At 36.6% G+C, this 23429-nt stretch overlaps 1 protein-coding gene across 3 annotated transcripts in view; it reads left to right on the top strand.

Moving 5' to 3' along the window:
- The window catches only part of LOC115214899 (ornithine decarboxylase), a 46218-nt gene extending 34539 nt beyond the window's left edge, over nucleotides 1-11679 (top strand). For 2 of the 3 annotated variants that reach the window (XM_036505633.1, XM_036505632.1), the window contains 8 exons: nucleotides 454-626; nucleotides 1295-1432; nucleotides 2376-2541; nucleotides 3707-3866; nucleotides 5905-6029; nucleotides 6349-6375; nucleotides 8052-8266; nucleotides 9378-11679. In XM_036505633.1, coding sequence (XP_036361526.1) covers nucleotides 454-626; nucleotides 1295-1432; nucleotides 2376-2541; nucleotides 3707-3866; nucleotides 5905-6029; nucleotides 6349-6375; nucleotides 8052-8266; nucleotides 9378-9477 — 1104 coding nt within the window. In that variant the 3' untranslated portion in view covers nucleotides 9478-11679. The remainder of the gene's footprint in view (nucleotides 1-453; nucleotides 627-1294; nucleotides 1433-2375; nucleotides 2542-3706; nucleotides 3867-5904; nucleotides 6030-6348; nucleotides 6376-8051; nucleotides 8267-9377) is intronic. The other variant, XM_029783936.2, reaches the window with a different exon arrangement.
- Nucleotides 11680-23429: the final 11750 nt, after the last annotated feature.

Raw genomic sequence — 23429 nt, 5'->3', positions numbered from 1 at the left:
CCTTAGTACAGTAGCAACACTGAACCCTTTCGTTACTGTATTTATTTTGAAATGCTCTGTTTCTTTCAATTACTTTAAATATAACAAAGAATTTCGTTAAATAACTTTATCATTAAGCTAGTGTTAGGAACATAAATTGCTACTAGGTTTTGGTGGAAGATTCAAAATTTATGAAAACAAGACATTTGTACTACAGAGCCAGTGCCGATTTCAGCCAGGTTGGTAACGAAAGGGTTAATTACCCTCCCTCATTTACTTAACTGTGACAATGAGGCGTGAAAAGACTGAAACGGCCACTGAATATCAAGATATTGTTTGCTATGTTTAGTTACTCAAAAGCTTGTGATTTTGTTAGTAAATTATGGTCTAAAAGAACCTGTCGAGAAATATATGCTAAGAGAGCTGTTCCTTTGTCGATATATTAAACATGAAGTCTTTTGTCTTTTTTTACAGACTGAAATCTCGAAAATCTTGAAACTCGGTGTATCTAGTGACAACATTATTTATGCCAACCCATGCAAGCAAAAATCATTCATAAGATATGCTGCAAAGAATAATGTCTCTTTGATGACATTTGACAATGAAACAGAACTGTACAAGATTAAAGAACTCTATCCAGATGCCAAGTAAATATCCTTTACACTATTTTGATCACATTTCTCAGTTTTTAATGTAACTATTTGAGGTTTACATAAGGTTTATATTTGAGGTTTACATAAACTTGTGCGATTATTTTTCATTATAGTAAATCTTATTTTGAACTGATTTTATGACCCTTCATTTTCTAAATAGTTGTCTTGCAGGAAAGACCTTAAAACTACACACTCTTGTCTAACTAGTGCTAACATAGAAGAACAGTTAATAACAACCTTTTAGCATTTAAATTGGCCGTATTTTGTGCCTGTTTTATATACTCAGACTGGCCAGATCCAGCCACTCACCCCATCCTATAATGTCATTCTGAAAATAACCAATCATACCATTGAAATCTTATAGCTATGAGATTATGCATCATAGTTAATTCAAAACAATGTGAATAATTAAGCATTGCATTTGAGAGAGTAATTTTCATGCTAAAGACTAACATGGTAAGAGACTGGTCTATTTATAGCTCTTCCATAATGGGGTTTTATTAATTTTTTCTTTCATTTACTTTGAGATGGTTTTGCCAAATTTGTGATAAAATATTTAAGATAGTATAATCAATCCAATAAAAGCTATATCTTTGCAAAATGGCAATTACAAAATCCCAAACAACATTGCTAATTGTCATTCCTTTATTGTTCTTTCTTAGATTGGTTATCAGGATCCTTCCTCCAAGTGACTATAAGGTTCAGTGTGAACTAAGCCTGAAGTTTGGATGCCTGCTGAAAACAGTGCCATCTCTACTGAAGAGAGCAAAAGACCTTGACTTAAAAGTCGTTGGTGTCAGGTATGTATGAATACTTTTGGGTTAGTCATAATTGAAGGTGTTTAAGTAAATATAATAATGGGTATTTTTTAATATCATAATCACAATTCAGTTTTTTAAGTTATCAATATTTACATGAGCAAAACACCAAAGCAATACATGGAGAAGAATATTATGATTCTTAATTTAACAAGTATGATTATAATGTTCTTTCCAGTATCCAGGTGATGTCTTTAAATTGAGACCTGGATCCTTTGCAAAGTAAATGTAAGTCCTATTACCAACCAAGAAAGACTGTCCATTGATGAAGGGGTGGTAGAATTTAAAGGCCTTCAAGCAATATATCCCAGATAAGCCATAAAATAAGAGATGAAGGTTTGGAAGATTTGTGAAGTGGACACTGAGTATTGTTGCAATTTGGTTTTATAAAGAAGACAATGGTCAATCAGTGTGCAATATGAGCTGGAAATCATCGTTTCCATACAATGTGGCTGAAAGCCATATAGCATTTTTTTGACTGATATTTCAGACAAATTTGTGGGCTTAGAAGCTGTAGCTATGTATACTAGTGCTGTAAAGATTGCAATCTGTTGAATATAAAGAAGTGAACATCCAATGACACAAAGGAAATTTGCAAGCAGCTCTGAGCAGAAACAATCTTGTGTCCGACCACTTGTGGATGAAAATAGCTCATTGTTTGTACATCTCAATTACTACAATTGTATCGGTGGTGTAGCCTGGATGACTCAGATGATGAGCTATTACATAATTGTTTGAGTAGTAAGTAGCAGTAACTTGATTTGGTATAGAGTAGATACAAGTATGTGATGTATTCAAAAATTGCTGCCATTTTAAAGTCATTAGTTTTTCCTTGTTAGACCATGTACATTCTATATTTTACATTTCTTTTCTTTTTTTCTGCCAAAAATGTAATAATAATCGGATAAATTTATTCTGGTTACAGCTTCCATGTTGGCAGTGGATGTCAAGAAGCAGCAGCCTATGAAGTTGCTATCCGAGATGCACGCCATGTCTTTGATGTTGCTGAAAAGTTTGGCTACAATTTAACACTCTTAGATATAGGAGGAGGCTTTCCTGGACATGAAATTCCGGAAATAACCTTTGACGAGGTAAGTTGTATATCTCATCTCTTGTCCTTTTTTCTTATATATATATATATTTTTTTTCTTTTACTTGTTTCAGTCATTTGACTGCGGCCATGCTGGAGCACCGCCTTTAAAGATAGATAGATACTATTAATGGCTTACTCAATGGAAGAAGGGTACCATCCATGATCTTCTTGAGATCATTGGAAGAAAGTTAACCTCAAACTACAATCTTGGTTGGAATACCTATAGATGATATTCAGGTGCCATGTTGGACTGAAATTCTATGTTTTATAGAACTGGTCTGATCTGACCTCTCACTCCTACCCTACACTGTCACTCTAAAAATAGGCAATTACATTTGACTGTAATCTGAATGCTAAGTGGTTAAATTAAGCAATGGAACAACATAAACTCCCACCTCTGACTTCAACTTGGTTTCAGTCTACCAAATTTCACTTACATTGGTTGACTCAAGACTTGCCCAAAGGGAGACATTGTAGGATGCAGTTGCAATGTGTACATCTTAACCACAGGATTGTGCCCGGCATTGTGTTAATAAAAACTTGAGTTCAGGCTCAGATAGATATGGAAGCTGGGGGTTGGAGGAATCAGGACAAATGGAGTGCAGTGGTATGGACCTGTGTTGAGGAAGGGTGTGGATCATGTTCTGAGGAGAGTGAATGAACCATGAAAATGAAGTTGACCAAAGAAAACATGGAAGAGATTGGGAGGGTTGGCTTCAGGAGGGAGGATGTCCCAAACTGGGCAAGATGGTGTGAGAGCAGTTGCTGTTGGAGTGAGGTAGATCCAGACAAACCCGTTAACAGGGGACAAAACTGGATTCAAAATATTGGACAAGAAGAATTTTACCTCTTTGAAAGACAGTTTGAAAAGCTGGACTCTTCAAGTAATTGTTTGTAAAGTGTCTATACTGTGATTGTGTGTGTGTGTGTGTGTATCCCCCATCCTTGTACTGCTTGTAACAGTATCATGTCTAGCCAATACTTTTGTCTTTGAAGATGTTAAAATGTTTGTATTTAATTCCAATAGTTTTACTGTTTTAAGTCTGTATTATTATTATTTAGTAGTTGTAATAGTAGCAGCAGCTGCTCTAGTAACATGAGCCGTCTCTTAATCATTTCAATTGACTTTGAATGCTGTTAAATGTGGTTTCTCTCTTTTCTAGATTGCTGAAGTTATAAATGAGTCACTGGATATTTACTTCCCTCCTTCATGTGGGGTGGACATCATCGCTGAACCAGGCCGGTACTTTGTATCTTCAGCATATACCCTTGGAGTGAATATCATAGCTATGAGGGTAACAAGTAGAGATGAGAATGCGCTTGGTAAGGCTCAACTTCTTTCAAAAAATCTTTAAGTTTCTGCAAGCTCTACACACAATAATACTAGATTATAAATGCCAATGCTATAGACGTTGATTGTTACACTTTCATCGATCAGTCCCTTCTCAAACTGAAGTCTCTCTTTTTTTTCCTTAACCTAGCCTTAATCACAGTTTCAAGTACTGACTTCCTATATGGTTCTATTTACTTCCCTACATTGATACCTCATGTAACATCAACATTTGCAGCTTGAGACAAAGCTGTCATTACTTGCAGACTAATTTTGGTTATCCACAAGAAAATACAGAATTTTAGTCCCAAGTTAAATGATGAAATGAATTCAGATTTAAAATGAATTGACCTAAGTGAAAACAATTCAAAATGTACATCTGCTGTGTATTATCTAAGTATTTAAGCTTTTCTATGTGGTTGAGAAATTTGCTTCACAATCATATGATCTCAGGTTCAGTCTCGCTGAGCTGAGCCTTGGTTAAGTGTCTTCTACTATAGCCCTGGGCCTACCAAAGCTTTTGTGAGTAAATTTGGTAGGTGGAAACTGAATGAAGCCCATTTTGTGTGTGTGTGTGTGTGTGTGTTTCCTTGTCTCAACATTACTTGATGGTCGTAAGCAAGCATCACCATAATACAAGCAATATTGTTTGTTTCCAATCTTCTGCGAAAAAAATGTCTGATCATGGGAAATGTCTAGAAACAGGATGGGTAGAAAATATACCTCAAAAAATTGTCAGGTCCGTACATGGAAAAGTGGGTGATGATGATGATGTACTTTCAGGGTGTATTGTATTTGTCTCAACATGAGCACTAATTCTATTCATCATAACACCATTTCACTAGGAATTTTTTTTTTTTTTGTTTTCGTTTTTGTTATAATGCTCAGCACGTTCTGTATCTGATAGCATGAGAAAATTTTTCCCAAAAGAATAACATTATGTGACTGTAAATGTTATGTAGTGTGCACCAAATGAAAAAGCAAATTATAAAGCTTGTCAATGTCAAATAGAGCCCCCCCCCCCAAATTCAAATTAAAAACTGAATGTGTTTATGCAGTAGGGTGGACCTGCTGTCTGATAATAAATATTCTGGTCTCATTAAACCTCTACCTTCCACTCTCCTTTTGAACTTACCCACCCATTCACCCTATCCAATCTTTGGTCCTACTTCTCTTATATACACCTCCCTGTAACTTGAGTATAGCCTCCATCACACCTCCCAGCTTCTCTCTCTCCTCGGGTAGCCATGTATCTCCTTTATTGCCAAGATACCTATTCCTGTCCCTCTGCTTATACCACTATTACTACACCCCTATTCCATACACGCACACTCAGGTTATTTGGTAACCTCACTTCTGATGGTGCCGTGTAAGAAGCAACCAGTATATTGTGTAACCGGGTTGACATTTGGAAGGGCATCCAGCCCTAGAAATCATGCCAAAGCAAACACTGGAACTTGGCTCAGTCTTTTGACTGACCAGCTCCGGTCAGGTTGTCCATCCCATGACAACATGGAAAACAGGCGTTAAATGATGATGATGTAAAGGTTTTTAGTGGGAGGGGGGGCATTTTACTTGGGTAATTTAAATTAATGATACGAGTAACTTTCCCATCGATGCCTTTAGCGTGAACATAGTTAGGTGAGTCGAAAAGAGTTTGTCAGCTTTATAGAACAGTGAAACAAAGTATGTATGTTTTTAAATATTTTGTTGTTGTTGTTCGTCTCTTGAATATACTTAATGGGTTATTAACCCGAGGTTTAAACTTGCCAACAGCATTGTGTTGTACCATTAAGCTCATGTACATAGCATTGTAACATTAAATTAATGGCAGCTTCTAGCTATTTTTTTCTCCATGGTGTCCCTAACTGTTAATGTTTGATAAATGTTGCATACATTTACAATTGAATTTTGAAATATCCAAATAAATATACTGGTTATATTGTATGCTGAACCTTTTGAAATTCCCCTGTTTCTTGTGGTCATCTACTGTCACTATTTTGCTTATTAAAGAGGCTCTTTTCTTTGAAGGTGCAGACAGGGAGCCGGATGCAAATGACGAACCCCATTTCATGTACTATGTCAATGATGGTGTTTATGGCTCCTTCAACTGTATCTTGCTGGACCATGCCAAAGTGTTTCCGAGTGTAATCCAGGTAAATATCTCTTTGTATCTCTTTCTCTTCTATATGTATTTTCTTTTCCTCTATATTCATACATAAATTACCTATTTTTATCCAATGAAAGTTGGGTCTATCTTCTTGGATACAAAAAGATAGGAATTACCATAGCTGCACATCACATTGCCATTAGATTACTATAGCCTCACAATAACATGCACACATTGAAAAAATGTCCTGAACTTTAGCAAGTTGACAAAATGGTACAGACTACTGAATAAGTTTTATTGATGAAATTTGCCTTCAGTTCTTCATCGTTTAGCATTTCTTAAGCAAGTTACTTGCTTTTTCTCAGGTTTGTTCATCATGGAACAAGGATAAGGTGAGATGTCCCTTTTAGTTTCCACTTGCTTTGTAAACTCCAAAATCCTTCCACATGATCCCTATTTCTTAAACTAAATGTTTCTTCCTTCCGTCTTCCTCTTTTCTGTCGCTACCCTTTAGGTCTGAGAACATGGAGTCTCAGCAAAGCAGAACAAAACGTTCGCAAACTAAATTTGTATATTTTTAATAGTTTTGCGTTCTTATTTACAAATGGCCACTATTATACAACTATAAAATGGGAAAAAGATATTATTTCTCAGCTATTTGGGCTGACACAAACTAATTATCTATGTTGCTTAAAACATAGTGGCTGTTGCCAAATTTGAACCCATGGTTCAGATTGACACTAGTTGTAGGGATTGGGTTTTTGACCACTGAATGCAATAATAAAGATGTTAAATACTCTAATTATTACATCTATGTCCTGAAAACTTGGATGAAGTTGATTGCTTTGTATCTTCCTAGATCCTACTGACCATCATTTACAGTTTTCTGACATTATAATTTCATTCTTGAAAATTTCATCTAAAAGTCTCCATTTCATCCACAACTCTGGTTACTTCTCTTCTAAAGTGTTAAACATTCATTGAAGGTTGTGTTTTTAGTTGATCTAATTAAAAAATACTATTAATTGATTTCATCAGTTGTTTATCTCAAGGTTGCCCTTACTGAGCAGGCTTATGATCTGACATTCAAGCTATGCTTTTGCTATCCTCCTCTTTAGGCATTACGTATCTAGGAGTGCATTATTCAATGTGTCCCTCAACTTTCAAAAGCAACAGGGTGTAATTTGAAGCAGACTTGAATGCTATTTCTAGGAGGTTGAGCAAATGTGTGAGACCCCTAGAATCAGTCGCCTAACTTCTGTAGCTGTTTATTTCTCCCTTTTTGTTTACTTCATGAAACTTTATTATAACCAAAGTATTTGGTGCATGGTAAAGGAAATGACACTCTTGGAATGAAATTGGTTAGGTAATTGGATATATCAGGGGTTTCTCTACACCTGTAAATATCTGCTAATCATATGAGTTTATTCTGTGATCTTTCACTGCCAATGTTAAATATCTTTTATTTTCTGCTTCAATGATTGATCTGTGCTTACGTCTGGATCCCATGTTTATTTCAATGGCTCCAGGAGCTACAATAGAAGATACCTTTAAAATGCTGAGCTGATGTATTTGGTGCTTATTTTCAGATTTTCTTTCAAAAGTAGTGCCTTGCAATACTGATTTAACCCTTTAGCATTTAAACCGGCCATATCCAGCCAAAAGTATTCTGCCTGTTTTATGTTCAAACTGGCCAGATTTGGTCTCTCACACCAACCCTACAATATCGTTTTAAAAATTAACAGCTACCTCATCAAAATCTCATAGCTACAAGATAATGCCTGATTAGTTCAAGGCAATGTGGATGAAAAGGCATTAATTTTGGCAGAATAATGCGAACACTTAAGGGTTAAAGTCAAATGGGGAGAAAACGTTTCACATAATCAATATTAGAGCCAGTATTTCATATTTATTTCTTAACCTTCATACCTGAGCTTGCTTTTTCCCTTTTTCTTCAATGATCCTACTTTTTATGGTTGTGGAAAGCCTGTTCCCACTGACTTAATATTTAACATTATTGCTGGAACATTTATCTAATAACATCCATTTCCTTTTCTCCTTCTTGCAGGACCTGTCTGATGTCGATATGTTGTACAGCTCTAGTGTTTGGGGCCCTACTTGTGATGGCTTGGACTGTATCCTGACGGACTGTCAGCTTCCAGCTATGAAAGTTGGTGATTGGCTTTACTTTGAGAATATGGGAGCATACACTTTCTGTGTGTCTTCTCAATTCAATGGTATGCCTGAACCAATACACTACTACTACTGCGATCGAGAGATTTGGTAAGGACTTTACTTCTAATTGTAACATTTTCATGGGAGGGCGATTTTGCAGTGATACAATAAACTTCATTATCTTAATTGTACTTAGTGTTCTCTGTCCATTGTTCACTGTCAGTTAATACTCTGCTGAAAGTTCTAACTAAGATTTCTGAGTTGAGCATCAACGCAGAATTTATATGGACTGCAACTTTACTGATATTTATTGCATTGACTTCAGGAAAGTGGAAGGCTAAATTCATCCCAGTAAGGTTTTGAATTCAGAATAGCGAGGAGAAAGCTAAATATCAAAATGTATTTAATCAATCAAACCATTTTAATTGTAATCTGAAAATTTTCAGTTCAGTTTGGAGCTGGTGTAACAAATAACTTTGGATTATCAAATCTAATTCTACTGCTTTACAAATGGCAAACTGGAAAAATCCATTGTCTGAACATAATTGATGTCTCGTTTATAACTGGATTTACAAAACGATACAGGAGGGGTTAACTAAGTTGATTCCACTTTCATTATAGAAGTGAATTGGGTTAAGTAGAATGTATTGGACCAATAGCCTGTGAGTTTGAATCCACTGCAAGAATTTCATGAGAAATTTGTGGCTGTAGTTTATTAGTTATGAGATTTACTCTTTTACTTGTTTCAGTCATTTGACTGCGGCCATGCTGGAGCACCGCCTTTAGTCAAGCAAATCGACCCCAGGACTTATTCTTTGTAAGCCCAGTATTTATTCTATCGGTCTCTTTTGCCGAACCGCTAAGTAACGGGAACATAAACACACCAGCATCGGTTGTCAAACAATGCTAGGGGGACAAACATACACACACACATATATATGTACATACATATATACGACGGGCTTCTTTCAGTTTCTGTCTACCAAATCCACTCACAAGGCTTTGGTTGGCCGAGGCTATAGTAGAAGACACTTGCCCAAGGTTCCATGCAGTGGGACTGAACCTGGAACCATGTGGTTGGTAAGCAAGCTACTTACCACACAGCCACTCCTATTTCTGTGACTAAGGAGGATGAGAGTATTGTGTGCAGATATTGTGTGTGTGTGTGTTGTTGTGTTGAACGATTTATTAATTTTTGTTGTTTTCCATTTGGTTGTAGGAACAGATTCGATTGGAAGGAGCAGAACTGTGACTTGAAAAGTCGTCGTGTCACTAATTTTGAGGATGATTTAGCATCATTAGAGATTTCAAATATCTAAACTTGACCTCTGATTACCTCTTACAAGTTCATTGGACACTCCATTTGCAGACGCTAATAGTTAGAATCAGTTTATAACTGAGTCGATTATTTAAATATATCAAACTTCTTTTACGTTTTCCTATATTTTTTCCCTTGTTTTTACAACTCTTGAACTGCCTCTGTGTCAACCTCAAAAAATAGATCGGCATAAGGGAGATAACTTAGATTATTTAAATATTCCTTCACTAAATATTTTAGTTTGAATTTAATCTTTGGTTAATCAACATTTTGTTTCTGTTTTTTTTTTTTTTTTTTTTTTATTTAATTTAATAAAATGACTCTTGTAATTAAAAAAAAAAGACAGAAAAATTTTGTGGGAAGGCTTTAGGATAACTTGCACGCTAACATTCTCTGTAAATCTTAACAGCTTCTAGATATTTTCCCTAGTATATTTTTTTTTATGGCATATTTTATGCCAGCAATATTTGGCTGTTACAAACACTAAACAAACTTTTTCCCCTTTAAATCTTTTTTCTTTCCCCTTTTCTCTATGCAGCAACTTTTATCATTAAAACATTGATCCTGTCAGCCTTTATTAGCTGCCAGCTTTTACATTAGGCATTTTAACTTCTAGCTATAGATCTCCATCCCCCATTATTTTATCATTCGACTCTTTTAGACATTGTCGAATTGATTATTCTCCCTCTTTCTTTGTGTATATATATATACATATTTCACTTTTTCCCCTCTCGCCCATCCCTCAAAATTCCCTTTATAAAAAGCAAACCGTTTACTTCAGAAACATTTTATCTCTCAAAATATTATCAGTTGATTTTCTTCTCAATGGTTCCTACTGGAACCATTAGCAGTTATTTACCTTTTTCTAAATTCTGCTGGATTAAAAGAATGATAATACTTTATTACTTCACTCTGCTTTTACCAAAGAATTGTACTTTCAACAGTTCTTAAATTATATATATATTTATTTTTTAAGTAGTTGGCATATTGGAATTGTTCCTGCCAATTTTGTATATGAAGAACATATTGTCTTTGTACATATTATTTAATTGCATTTATTTAAAGCATCATAATATCATTCTCTTAATTTCTAACATTTTTTTAATTAAACTTTAATTACATGGACAATCTAAAATTTTTAATTCTTTTGTTCTGAACTTCAAAATCTATTCTTCATATGTTTGACTAACAAATTAGAATAAATATAAAAAAATATTTACTATATATATATATATATATATATATATATATGTATATACATGCATACACACATATATCAACTAAATGACTGAATGCCATTTATAATGTGATGTGCATGGTGAACATGTAAAGTGCATAGACAGCAGCTGTACTTATATGCTGATAATCTAGGGCAGAAACACTATCTGTGGTAAAATGGAATATATTTAAAAGCAAAGTAGAATCATATTTTTACTTTGCTATTCATTCATGTTTATTTATCTTCTCAATGCTAGAAATATTTTTTTGAAAACTCTTAACCCCATATCTTAGTCTTAACTGCAGCTTGAAACTACTATGCTCAGTTAAAATATATCATTTAATGCTCAACTGGTTATTTTCTCAAACATGAAACTTAATCTAGTTTCCAGTAAAATTGTATCTAGAAAATTCAAAGCTAATCCTTTGCAGATTTGCTTCATTTTTATTTTCAATAAGAAGCCTAACTTTGTGGATAAACTTAATTTGTTAGTTCTCAAGCAAATTTTATTTATATGAGAACTTTTTTTTTTCTAAATTATATGAACACTTCAACCACAATTTCTGCCATGATATAATTACCTTTCACTAATTTTTTTTTTTCCCTAAAGGTTAACTAAATTAGTTTCATAGTTTCTCAGTCTTACCAGAATAGTGCAACTTCCTCATTACAACAGAGCTTTCTATCTATTTATTTATTAATCCTTGAGTCATGGATTTTTCCAGTGTGCAAGTTTCTCCCTTGCTTCTCACAAACTTCATCTAAAATTATTTCTTCTATTTTATTTATTGCATTTTGATTAGTCTAATAATCTCTGTAACAAGGTGGTCAGAGGGGATTAGATTGGTGACCATACAAACTTTGGGAACACCTGCTGTCCAGACACCTACTGGTCAAAATTTCATCATGGAACACACACTCTTACTGCGGGTAACTGCAGTTGAAATATGTGTATCCTTGAAGAAATAAAACTTTCAAAAAATACTTTGCATTTTATTATTACTTCTTACATCCTATTTTTTTTAATGTCTTCATGGTTTTCTGTTGCAGGCTGTGTAGGTACAGTTTGCTTTGTTGCTACATGGTTTCAATCTATTTCACTGTTTAGCTCCAGATCATTTAAAGCTTTGCGAGTGAAAATGGTTGATGGAAACTGTAAGGAAGTCCATTATGTACTAGGAAATGCTGGAAAGTTCCTGGCTTTGGGTAAAAGAAAATAGAGGAGGATCAATTAATTCTGATTTTTACCCAACATATTTGCCTCTCAGATTCACACATTTATTGCAGCGGGCCTCCAACCAGGCCTTTCATAATACCCTTAAAGCCAGGATCTTTTCAGGGACCCCTCATATGTAAGTGTGCACATGTGTATGAATGTTAACATTTTCACACAAAAAAAAACAAAGCACTTGAGCAAAATTTGTGACTAATTGTGGAGGGAGCCTGTGGAAGGGGTTAGACCCAGAAAGACATGGGATGAAGTGGTGAGAAAGGATCTTCAGATGCTGGGCCTCATTTAGGAGATGACAAGGGACCAGGAAATGTGGCAATTCGCTGTGCCTGAGAAGACGCATCAAGCTAAGTAAAATTGCGGTCCTCCACACATACAGGTTTGTCTTTTACTGGTTCTAGAACCACATAAAAGGCACTTGTGCTGGTACTGTGTAAAAGTACATAATGCTGATGGCGTGAAAAAAGCACCCAGCATACTCTAAAGTGATTGGCAACTGGAAAGGCATCCAGCTGTAGAAACCATGCACATAACAGACAATTGGAGTCTGAAGAGGTGCTGTCAAACCGTCCAGCCCATGCCAGCGTGGAAAATGGATGTTAAATGATAATGATGTTGACATTTCCTGTAAAGAAATAGCGTCATAGCCATGCACTTTCAAAGACAAATGGAATAAAGGAATGTCTTGAAAAACATGTAATGGTTAGTGACAGGAAAAGCATCTGGCTGTTAGAAAATAATGCCTTAATAATGAGTATTCTTTCAACCTATTCTAGCAAGGCAATATGGATGAACTCTAGGTGTAAGAGTTACTTTCTTACTCTTTCATAAAGGCAGATATGTAAATTATCAATGGATCAGTAAATTATTTGGGAAGATCCATTAATTTTCTAATGCTTATCAATATAAGAATACTGCTATATCACCACACTTCCTTGTTATGAGTGTTTCATAACAATGAGTCAGTCACTGTGATACTCTGAAGTGAGGACAGAAGAGAAGACTCAAACTCCACATCCAGTACTTTATTGGTACTTTAACCCCAGAAGGACGAAAAGCAAAACTGACCTCAGCAGAATTGGAACTCAAAAGTAAAAAGCCATAAAATACCACAAGGTATCTTGTCCAGTTTAATGAATTGCCAGCCCATAATTCTTTTGATTATAACAATTTATACATAGGCACAAGCCATAAATAGGAAGAACAGATTAGTGGATTAAGTCCATGGTACTTTATTTTTCTTGAGCCTCTTTTGAAAGAATGAATGGCTTAGTTGAATTCAAGGGGATTTAAACTCGGAATCTTGAGAGCCAGAACAAATACAGTACTCTAACGATTTTGTTAATCCATCACCTTTTATAATAATTTCCGACACATACCTGAGGCCAGAAATTTGGGTTTCACTTACAAGATATGAGCCAATGGGGAAATATCTCTGTTCTTTAAACTTAATTGAAACATCACTCAAATTTCCATTAAATCACATCCTAAAGTATTGAAAAGAACAGGACACATTATGGACCTCAGAAGGGGGATTTCTTTTTCTCTTCCCACAGTTTGAAGGGAACACAATCAACCTCAGTGAAATTTGAAAATAGGAAACCCATGTTATGTACTTGCTCTCCAGCCTCGCCTGGCCCTCGTGCCGGTGGCACATAAAAAGACCATCCGTTCGTGGCCGTTTGCCAGCTCTGTCTGGCACCTGTGCGGGTGGCACGTAAAAAGCACCCACTACACTCACGGAGTGGTTGGCGTTAGGAAGGGCATCCAGCCGTAGAAACACTGCCAGATTTGACTGGGCCTGATGAAGCCTTCTGGCTTCACATACCCCAGTAGAACCGTCCAACCCATGCTAGCATGGAAAGCGGACGCTAAACGATGATGATGTAAAGAATATACACACCCTGTTTTTGGCATAACCCTAACCACTAGGTGTGCATATTCTTTACCTTTGCCCTCCATCCCTATTAATATTTTCAGACATTAACATAAGCCTACACATTTTAGGGAGAAGTGTTATCAACATAATCCCATAAATTTGACTGGTGCTTTTTTTTTCTTTTTTATTAGGGTGTGATCTGAGAGAGATTTGGCTGCTCTTTCTGAATTTACAATGTAGAATCTTCTGTATTAGCTCATTCTCTATCAGCCCTGATCATACAAATGATTCAGAGGCAATTGAACCATGTCCATATTGTCCTGTTAAGTATTATCTAGGACAGGTGTGAGCAACCATTTTGAGAAACAGCTGCACTGCTAAAAAAAATTTCCGACAGTTTTTCCTTGATGTGCTATTCAGAAAGTCCTGTGGGTCACAGTTTGCTCATGACCAATCTAGAGTTTTATTATGCAACGTGTCCTGTCCTTTTTGATTTTTTTAGGATGTAGTTTAATGGAAATTTGAGTGATGTTTCAATTAAGTTTAAAGAACATAGAGATATTTCCCCATTGGCTCGTATCTTGTAAGTGAAACAATGAGTTCAATATTTTGTTGACTGTACAGTACTATTGATCATACTTGAACTCACAACACATATTCTAAAAGTATAGCATCTTATCGTCCCTGTCCTTTGAATTTTGGTGGAACCATGGATGGCTAAGACAACAGTATCAAAGAACCAGCCAAAGGTTAAATGGTTTTTATTCTGCAACCAACACTGCACTATGGTGTCCTTTGCTAGTCATGGATAATCTAACACTAGGCAAACAGAGACATCAAGAAACTTGATACTAATGTTGTGAAAGGGCTAGCTTTGGTAAAGAGCAATTTAATGGTTTGTATTTATTCAGGAGTTCAAGTCCTTGTGTGGGCTTAAGTCATGGCCTTAAACTGGGAGCATGATAGTGCTAATAATGACACAGCTTTCAAATCTCTCACTCCACATCAGTATGGACTACAGCCATGGTAAAGGGACCTATATCAGACTTGGACCCTAATAGAAGCATATCAAGTCTGTGATATTGCTCAACATGTCAGAAATAGCTAAATCTCCCCCTAGTCACATCCTCGTGTCATAAAAAAAAGACATAAGATTAGTAGACCAACACATACTGTCAGAAATTGCTGGGATAATTACAACTGGAATATTTTTGATGAGAAGTTTACTCTATCAAGGTTAACTGAGTGCTAAGCAATATGATCCTATTTTCCATTCCAAAATCACAATTTTTTTTTCTTTATATCATTCTGATAAGATAAACTTGTTGAGAGTCGTAGATCTTCAAAATAATATTTTGATTAATTATAAAACCTGTTGGGCAAGAACTAATTGAGTGGCAAGCAAAAGACATTTCGGTACATTCTGAATTACAATCATGCTAACCCCACTATTCATCCTCCCTGGGATCAATAAAACAGGTACCAGTAAAATACTGAGATCAATATAAACGTGTATGTGGCTTTCCTCCTGCTAAGCACGTAAATTAACCAAAAGATTGATTCTGAATTTCTAGAAATTATCTCCCCTTACCCTTAAAAGCTGCTACCAGTTGCCATAAGAATTTTGTAACTAAATGGGATATTTCAAATGATTAGAAATTTTTGGCATATATCATTCATTACATCTTCCATTTAATTAAACAATCAGCTACATCCCAACCTCTATAAATAAGGAATTACAGAGCAAAGAATTTTTATTTTGTATAATATAAGCCTTCACTCTTACCCATAAAATTATCAACCATCGTACAAACAATAACTCTGAGCACCTTTTCAAACTCCACCCATCTAACACCCGTGGACATATTTACAAAGTCAGAAAACAGCACAGCTCCCATGACTTCAGGAAACATTTTTTCACGCTGAGAGTTGCTGAAGCATGGAACAAACTGCCGGCATCAGTTGTTAGTTGTCGGAGTACTGAATCCTTCAAAACTTCCATGCTTTCTGAGATTCGCCAACGCTACACCTGATTTTCTCCCCTCCATACACACACGGGCATCTATCTGACTCATACATTGTTCGCTTTCCAGACATTTTTACATTACTGCATGTACTTTATATGCACTTTCTGACAAGTTGTGGTGCACCTGAGCACTATACAATAATTTCATTATTATATTATTATTATATATTTGGAATAATATTCTCCTTCCATCATCATTTATGATGGGTTATTTCTTAATTATCTTCAGCATCATTATTATTTTATACTTGTTTTGTATACATACATGTGTTGCACTGCATCTTCTCAGACTCTTTAACATATGTTGCGCCCAACAACAGAGAAATCCACCAGTCTGTATTATTGTACATGACATGGTTCTTATGATTAGATGCCTGTCCTATCATCAACAATATCACTGTGTGGAGACTGGATGCATTTTACTGTGCTACCTAGCACTAGAGAGGTTGTTTGTTAGGAATAAAGAGTTCTCTCTATCCTATATTAATCTATATACTGAGTTATAATCAAGGTGGCGAGCTGGCAGAAACGTTAGCGCCCCGAGCGAAATGCTTAGCGGTATTTCGTCTGACGTTACGTTCTGAGTTCAAATTCCACCAAGGTAGACTTTGCCTTTCATCCTTTCGGGGTCGATAAATTAAGTAACAGTTACGCACTGGGGTAGATGTAATCGACTTGATCCGTTTGTCCCCTCTGTGTTTAGCCCCTTGTGGGCAGTAAAGAAACAGTTATTTCGTCTGACGTTACGTTCTGAGTTCAAATTCCGCCGAGGTAGATTTAGCCTTTCATCCTTTCGGGGTCGATAAATAAGGTACTAGTTTCGCACTGGGGTCGATGTAATCGACTTAATCCATTTGTCTGTCCTTGTTTGTCCCCTCTATATTTTGCCCCTTGAGGGTAGTAAAGAAATATATATACTGAGTTACTGCTTCTTTAGACAGGTTACCTTCACTATAGCATCTGCAATCCATGTTTCCACTGTTGCTTCTTATAAAGTATTTGTTTTGTATCCTTTTGTGAGTTGCACAGAGCACCCTGCTTTAAACTATAGGCTGTTGTGCAAAGAATAAGACATGTTAGATATGGATATCCAAAATGGATATTGTTTAGGAGTAGCTGTGTGGTAAGTAGCTTGCTAACCTACCACATGGTTCCGGGTTCAGTCCCACTGCGTGGCATCTTGGGCAAGTGTCTTCTGCTATAGCCCCGGGCCGACAAATGCCTTGTGAGTGGATTTAGTAGACGGAAACTGAAAGAAGCCTGTCGTGTATATGTATATATTTATATGTACGTTTGTGTGTCTGTGTTTGTTCCCCTATCATTGCTTGACAACCAATGCTGGTGTGTTTACGTCCCCCGTCACTTAGCAGTTCGGTAAAAAGAGACCGATAGAATAAGTACTGGGCTTACAAAGAATAAGTCCCGGGGTCGATTTGCTCGACTAAAGGCGGTGCTCCAGCATGGCTGCAGTCAAATGACTGAAACAAGTAAAAGAATAAAAGAGTAAACTGAAGAGAGAAGTCCTTTGACATGGGGTAAAAGGTGGGGAAGAAAACTACCGTTTATGGGGATTTTTTTTTTCTGATCAGAAACTTGGTTCAGATCGTTGCGGTAGAGTGGAGTCTATTAAAAGCACTCAGGTGCAGGGTGGTAGTGTTAAACAGAGCAACGGATGGAATCTACCTCCAAAGGTTGCTTTCCTTTAACCTCAGGTCACTTCTGATCAGGCAAACCTTCGTCATCAAAGTATTGATCATCCTTCCTTAATGTAGTCCTGATCCAGGATTACACTGTCTAATGTGTCCTTCCATTTTGAAGCCAGTAAATTAGGATTTGAGGGTGATATAGCTGTTATTTCTAGTAGGATGAACAGCCACATAGAGGTTCCTCAACAGTAGTCTGTAGATATTGCTTGGCTGCAGTGTATAACAGAAAGTAATATACTGCAGTATTTCACAATGTTTATGACATGTTTCAACATTTCACTACAGCTGACTCATCAGTGTAAACAGTTTATCTTAGTGTAGGTGGGAACTGCAGTTAATGGATGACTGTTACTGTGTAGATTGTTCCCACCCAAATCTTCATTTCACTAAACAATATCTTTCAGTTATTCTGTTCCGGTGGAATTTGATAGTAGCCATGACATTACCGAGAGTCACTTCATCTCTTAGTTATCCTTCTACACTTTTAATTTAATTCTTTAGCTCATCGGTCTCAGGCTTATACAATATATGTACAAGTGACATTAGACGTAATCTTTAAGACCATCTACACACTTATAATTGTGCATAAACGAATGTACAGAAGCAAATCTATATAGAAAAATAAAACATTAAGACACACTAACACACCCCAAACAGCTGTTGAGACTATTCTTATCTCAAATCTACCCAACAATGATCTTCATCTTTTTGATCTCCATGTGTCCAACACACGTGGACATGCCTACAAAGTCAGAAAATAGCACAGCTCCCATGACTTTCAGAGTTGCTGAAGCATGGAACAAACTGCCTGCGTCAGTTGTTGACTGCCATGACACTGCATCCTTTAAGGCCCTCATGCTTTCCGAAATCCGCCGAAACTACACCTGATTGTCTCCCTTCCATACTCATACACATATGTGTATGTCATGACTCATGCACTGTTCTTTTCCTGACACTTGTACATTACCCTATGTACTATACATACACTTTAGATGAGTTGTAGTGCACCTGAGCACTGTACACAATGTTTTATTATTATTTATTATTAAAAGTGGCCAGCTACCTATATGTGCAAAACGTCACACATCATTATTTTAATGGCACAGGTTCCTCTGTCCAGTTGTCTCATCTCTCTTTTCACAGCATCTACTCTTAAAACCTTGTTGTCTAGATACTGCCAGCCATGCCATCTAAACTATGGGTTGGCAGCCTAACTCCCATACACCTGGTACTGCTGGGCTAATGAATGAGACAATGCATTTGCTTGATCTGCTAGAAATGCCAGCCTAATCCCCCTCAAATTACACTCTATTGTCTTATATAACACATTGGACAATGTAGTTTTTTTATACAAAATTTCAAGATGGTTACAGTTTGAATGACTTTACTCAGGCATCTGCAGGATCTAAACAACAATATTTGCAGTAAATGTTTTCTGAAATTTTTTATTAGTTTTACAATTTTACCATGGTTGTTATGTTACATCAACCAAGTAAAAGTGGGGGAAAGACATGGACATGTCATTTATTTTAGCAGATCATTAACCACTCAAGATAAAAGAAGAACGTCTATAGGAAATGTCACTGCAAAAATTGCACTCAAATCATTCTCTCCTGTCTTAAAGGAAAATAAAACAACAGGACTATTTAGATAATGTAATTCTGATTACACTGTACTTGAGCAGATAAAAAAAAAAAGATATTTCGATCATAATAGAAATCATTTAGATGACTTGGAGTTTTATAGTTACTTCACATTCAAGGTGGTAGCAAAATGTTCCTGGACTAGTTCTGTAGCTCATCAAAAGATAGCAGCACATGGTTGTGTGCACAGAGAGAGCCAGTAGCGACTTTCATGAGGCAGTAGACCATCTGCTGAGTGACATTGTTCCAAGAAGCATGGGTGCCTCAAAAGCAGAAGAACATCCCTGGAAATGTGGTATTGTGCATCCAGAATTTATCCCGGTAGGGCCAGACTATCAGTTGCAAGTTCTACTGGGTTGTTTTGAAGTATTTGAGAGAGAACATTCAGTGAAAGTGACCAAATCTGTGGAGTGAAACGAGTTGGATTCTTCATGACAACAATGCACATTATTACCCAGCTCTTCTCACTTATGAGTTCCTCACCAAAAACAACATGGTATTGCTTCTCCACCCATCCTATTCACCAGATTTAGCACTTGCAGACTTCCATCTCTTTCCCAAAATGAAAATGCAGCTCAAAGATCACTGTTTTAATACCATTGTTGAGATCCATAGCAAATCACTGATGATCCTTGACTCACTTATGGAAAACAACTTCCAGGCTGGATTCCAAAAGTGGCAGGAATGCTGGGACCAGTGTATTGTTGCACAAGGTGACTATTTCAAAAGAGATAATGTCAAAACATAGGTAAATAAGTTATTTTTTATTTAGCATAAGTCCTGGAACTTTTTGTTACCACCATGTAATGTCCCTTATCACAAGGACTGTTTAGACAATTTATAACATCTGCAAGCTCCTTCTAGACTAGATAAAATAGAAATATTTATACACACATAAACAAACCAAGGAGTGCAAGTAAATTTCCTTAAAATCATCACATCCTGCGATCTTAAAAATGACATGTTGTCCTAGATGCATATATCTGAAAAAAAGTAAAAGATAGGATGGTCACTGCTGGAATGCCATTGATCGCATCTACTGGTTCGGATCCTTCATTGTTTCAAACAACAACATGAATGAATCAATAAAGAAAACTCTACACAATTGCTTGGACAACTAGAAATAATAGTTTCATGTCTCTGAAACCATACACTACTGTCTTTAACCCTTTCGTTACTAACCCGGCTGAAACCGGCTCTGGCTCTGAGTACAAGTGTCTTTTTTTCATAAGTTTTGAATTAAAATCTTCCACCAAACCTTAATCCCAATTTATGTTCCTAACACTAGCTGAATGGTAACTAAATTATTTTACTAAATTCTTTGTTATATTTAAAGTAATTGAAAGAAGCACAGAACATCTCAAAATAAATACGGTAATGAAAGGGTTAAAACATAAGGACACATCAGATAATCTGGTCTTATAAGCACCCTTTTGATAAAAGATGTGGGATTGAAGGTTAGACCATCTTTGATTATCTGTCTGCTGTAAGAGGGCTGAGTTGGAGCTTATCAACAACAACACACTCACAACAGAGTTGTCATAATCCAGAGTCTGTGACTCTCCTCAAATTCATTATTTCTCCCTGACATTCCACCAAATGGACATAACATCTCTCCTTTTCTCCTTTTTCCTTCTACATATCCTCCCACTCTACCTTCACTTCCTTTCAAGTAGAACAATTACATACCAATTGAGGTTTCAAACTGGTGACCACAAACAGCAGTAATCATTCTTCAGATATTACACTAACTCAAGACAAATATACTTTAGATTTTCCTTTAAATAAACATCAACAAAATGGGGAGTGGACTCATTTCCATGATGTTTACAATTTTTAAATACTAATGTTACTATGGGTATGAGGACATTTTTAACACTGTGTATTTTTCATTGCCTTTATATATGAGAGAAACTCTGTGTGTGTGTGTGTATGCAGTTATAGTGGAGGCGCAATGGCCCAGTGGTTAGGGCAGCGGACTCGCGGTCGTAGGATCGCGGTTTCGATTCCCAGACCGGGCGTTGTGAGTGTTTATTGAGCGAAAACACCTAAAGCTCCACGAGACTCCGGCAGGGATGGTGGTGATCCCTGCTGTACTCTTTCACCACAACTTTCTCTCACTCTTACTTCCTGTTTCTGTTGTACCTGTATTTCAAAGGGCCGGCCTTGTCACTCTCTGTGTCACGCTGAATATCCCCGAGAACTACGTTAAGGGTACACGTGTCTGTGGAGTGCTCAGCCACTTACACGTTAATTTCACGAGCAGGCTGTTCCGTTGATTCGGATCAACCGGAACCCTCGTCGTCGTAACCGACGGAGTGCTTCCTCCCTAATGCAGTTATATCTGAGAGTAACTTCGTGTGTGTGTTTGTGCATTTATACCTGATATTAAGTGATTTTATAACACCTGCAAACATGGTCTGCTGGAGAGCATACTCACCCAGTGCCATTTACTATAAACATTTTATGCCGTTGTTCATCAATTTTTGTGATTGTAACAAAATAAGAAGCTTATTGTATACAACGCTCAGATGTACTGCGACTGTTTCATCAATAATGCAACAAACAACAGGAGACTAAAAACAGATCCTTGTGAGATGCCAGACATCATTACATAGGGCACACAATGCTGTTCTAGTACTGTGATTGCCTCTTTCCAACTGGGAATAAAAGATTTCAGCCAGTTATAAAGATTAGCCCCCATGACCACTGCAGAAGCATTTGCAGAAAGTAAAAGTACAGGTAAAAAAAAAAATAGGCTAATATTTGTGGGCTCATTAATTGGCAAAAGTAGATTGTAATGAATTTGAATATACAGAGTCATAAGTTAAATCTGTAATAAAATACATATTCTCTAGACAATCTTATTATTTAGTCTATAATTTTGTCTGAATTTATACTAAGCCTGTAATTTAGTCTTTGTCTGTAACATATTGAACAAAATTATAGGCTAAAATCTATGGGTAATAGCTCAAATAAGCACAATTTAAATACAGACAACAATTACGGATAAATTTTTTTTTAATAGTCTAAATACCCATTGCAATTACTGCCAAATGCTTCTGTGCTTGATTTGGGTCTATTGGCTAAGAATTGTTTCATATTTACTGTGCAGTACTATCTCTCTCTTAATCTGTTGCTCTGTCTTCCTTTCATCTTTCCTCATATATCCATTTGTATATGTAATTCTTATACATGCACTATCTCCCACTGAAATAAAATTTTCGTTCATAACTTTGTTTTCAGACTTTTTCATATCAAACCAAGGGAGATAATTCTGGAATCCTTTGCCCAATTCCTTTTGATAGAAACATTCAAACAGTTTCTTTTTCCCTTCTGCCTGAACAGATGTAAATATTTGATTCTTCAGTGCAAAAGATCTCTGGCTTTACTGTTCCAATCAGTCATATCAGATAATTGTTTTGGTCATGCTTTCTGCTTTAGAAAACGGTTGAGTGAGTTTTCTTGGGCAACTCATGGCTCTTAATCTTTAACAGAGTATTCATATCATATATATACATGTATGTGTGTGCATGTTAGAGGTGCAAAAATATTGATGAAGACAACAGCATAGAAGATAAAGGGATAGCAAAGGTATTTATTAGTTTGATGTTCAATGAGACAAAATGTAAAGGTGTACAAAAGTGTATTTGGTATTTCAAGCTTAAGCTCTTCTTCGGAAAGTTACACCGAAGGAAAAAGGTAGAGAAAGGAGGAAAATGGAGTAATAGAAAACGTATATTTCTCCGAGTCAGACCATATTGAATATGACTGGAGATCAAAAGACTTGAAGTGAAAGAGAAGGAAGAAGATTTGTGTCTAACTTTGCATGTAGACTTTTAACCTATAGTTATATTATCTCTCATCTCTCCAGGATCAACCTCTTGTTAGTCAGGAGTGAGGTTCCATCCGAGCTGAGCAGGGGGGTTGATCCATCGGCACAGAGACTTGGGAGACACTTGCTGCCGACCGCTCATCCTGGCGCAGCGCAATCACCACAGGAGCAAAGACAGCCGAGGAGAGACGGATTCAGTCAGCAGAACAGAAACGCCAGATGTGGAAAGCCACAGCCACCTGCACCAATAGCACAGCCCCTACCCACTTCTGCCCCACCTGTGGGAGGGGCTTTCTTGCCCGGATTGGCCTCACCAGCCACCTCCGGTCTCATAGCAGCAATTCCACCAAATGATGTCAATGGTCATCTTCGAACCCGAAGGACGAACATTATTATTAGTTATATTGTAGATTT

The sequence above is a fragment of the Octopus sinensis genome, linkage group LG8 (genome assembly GCF_006345805.1).
Source record: "Octopus sinensis linkage group LG8, ASM634580v1, whole genome shotgun sequence".
In the NCBI taxonomy this organism is placed as follows: Eukaryota; Metazoa; Mollusca; class Cephalopoda; order Octopoda; family Octopodidae; genus Octopus; species Octopus sinensis.
The sequence above is the reverse complement of the archived record's forward strand: the minus strand, read 5'-3'. Positions and strand labels throughout refer to the sequence as shown.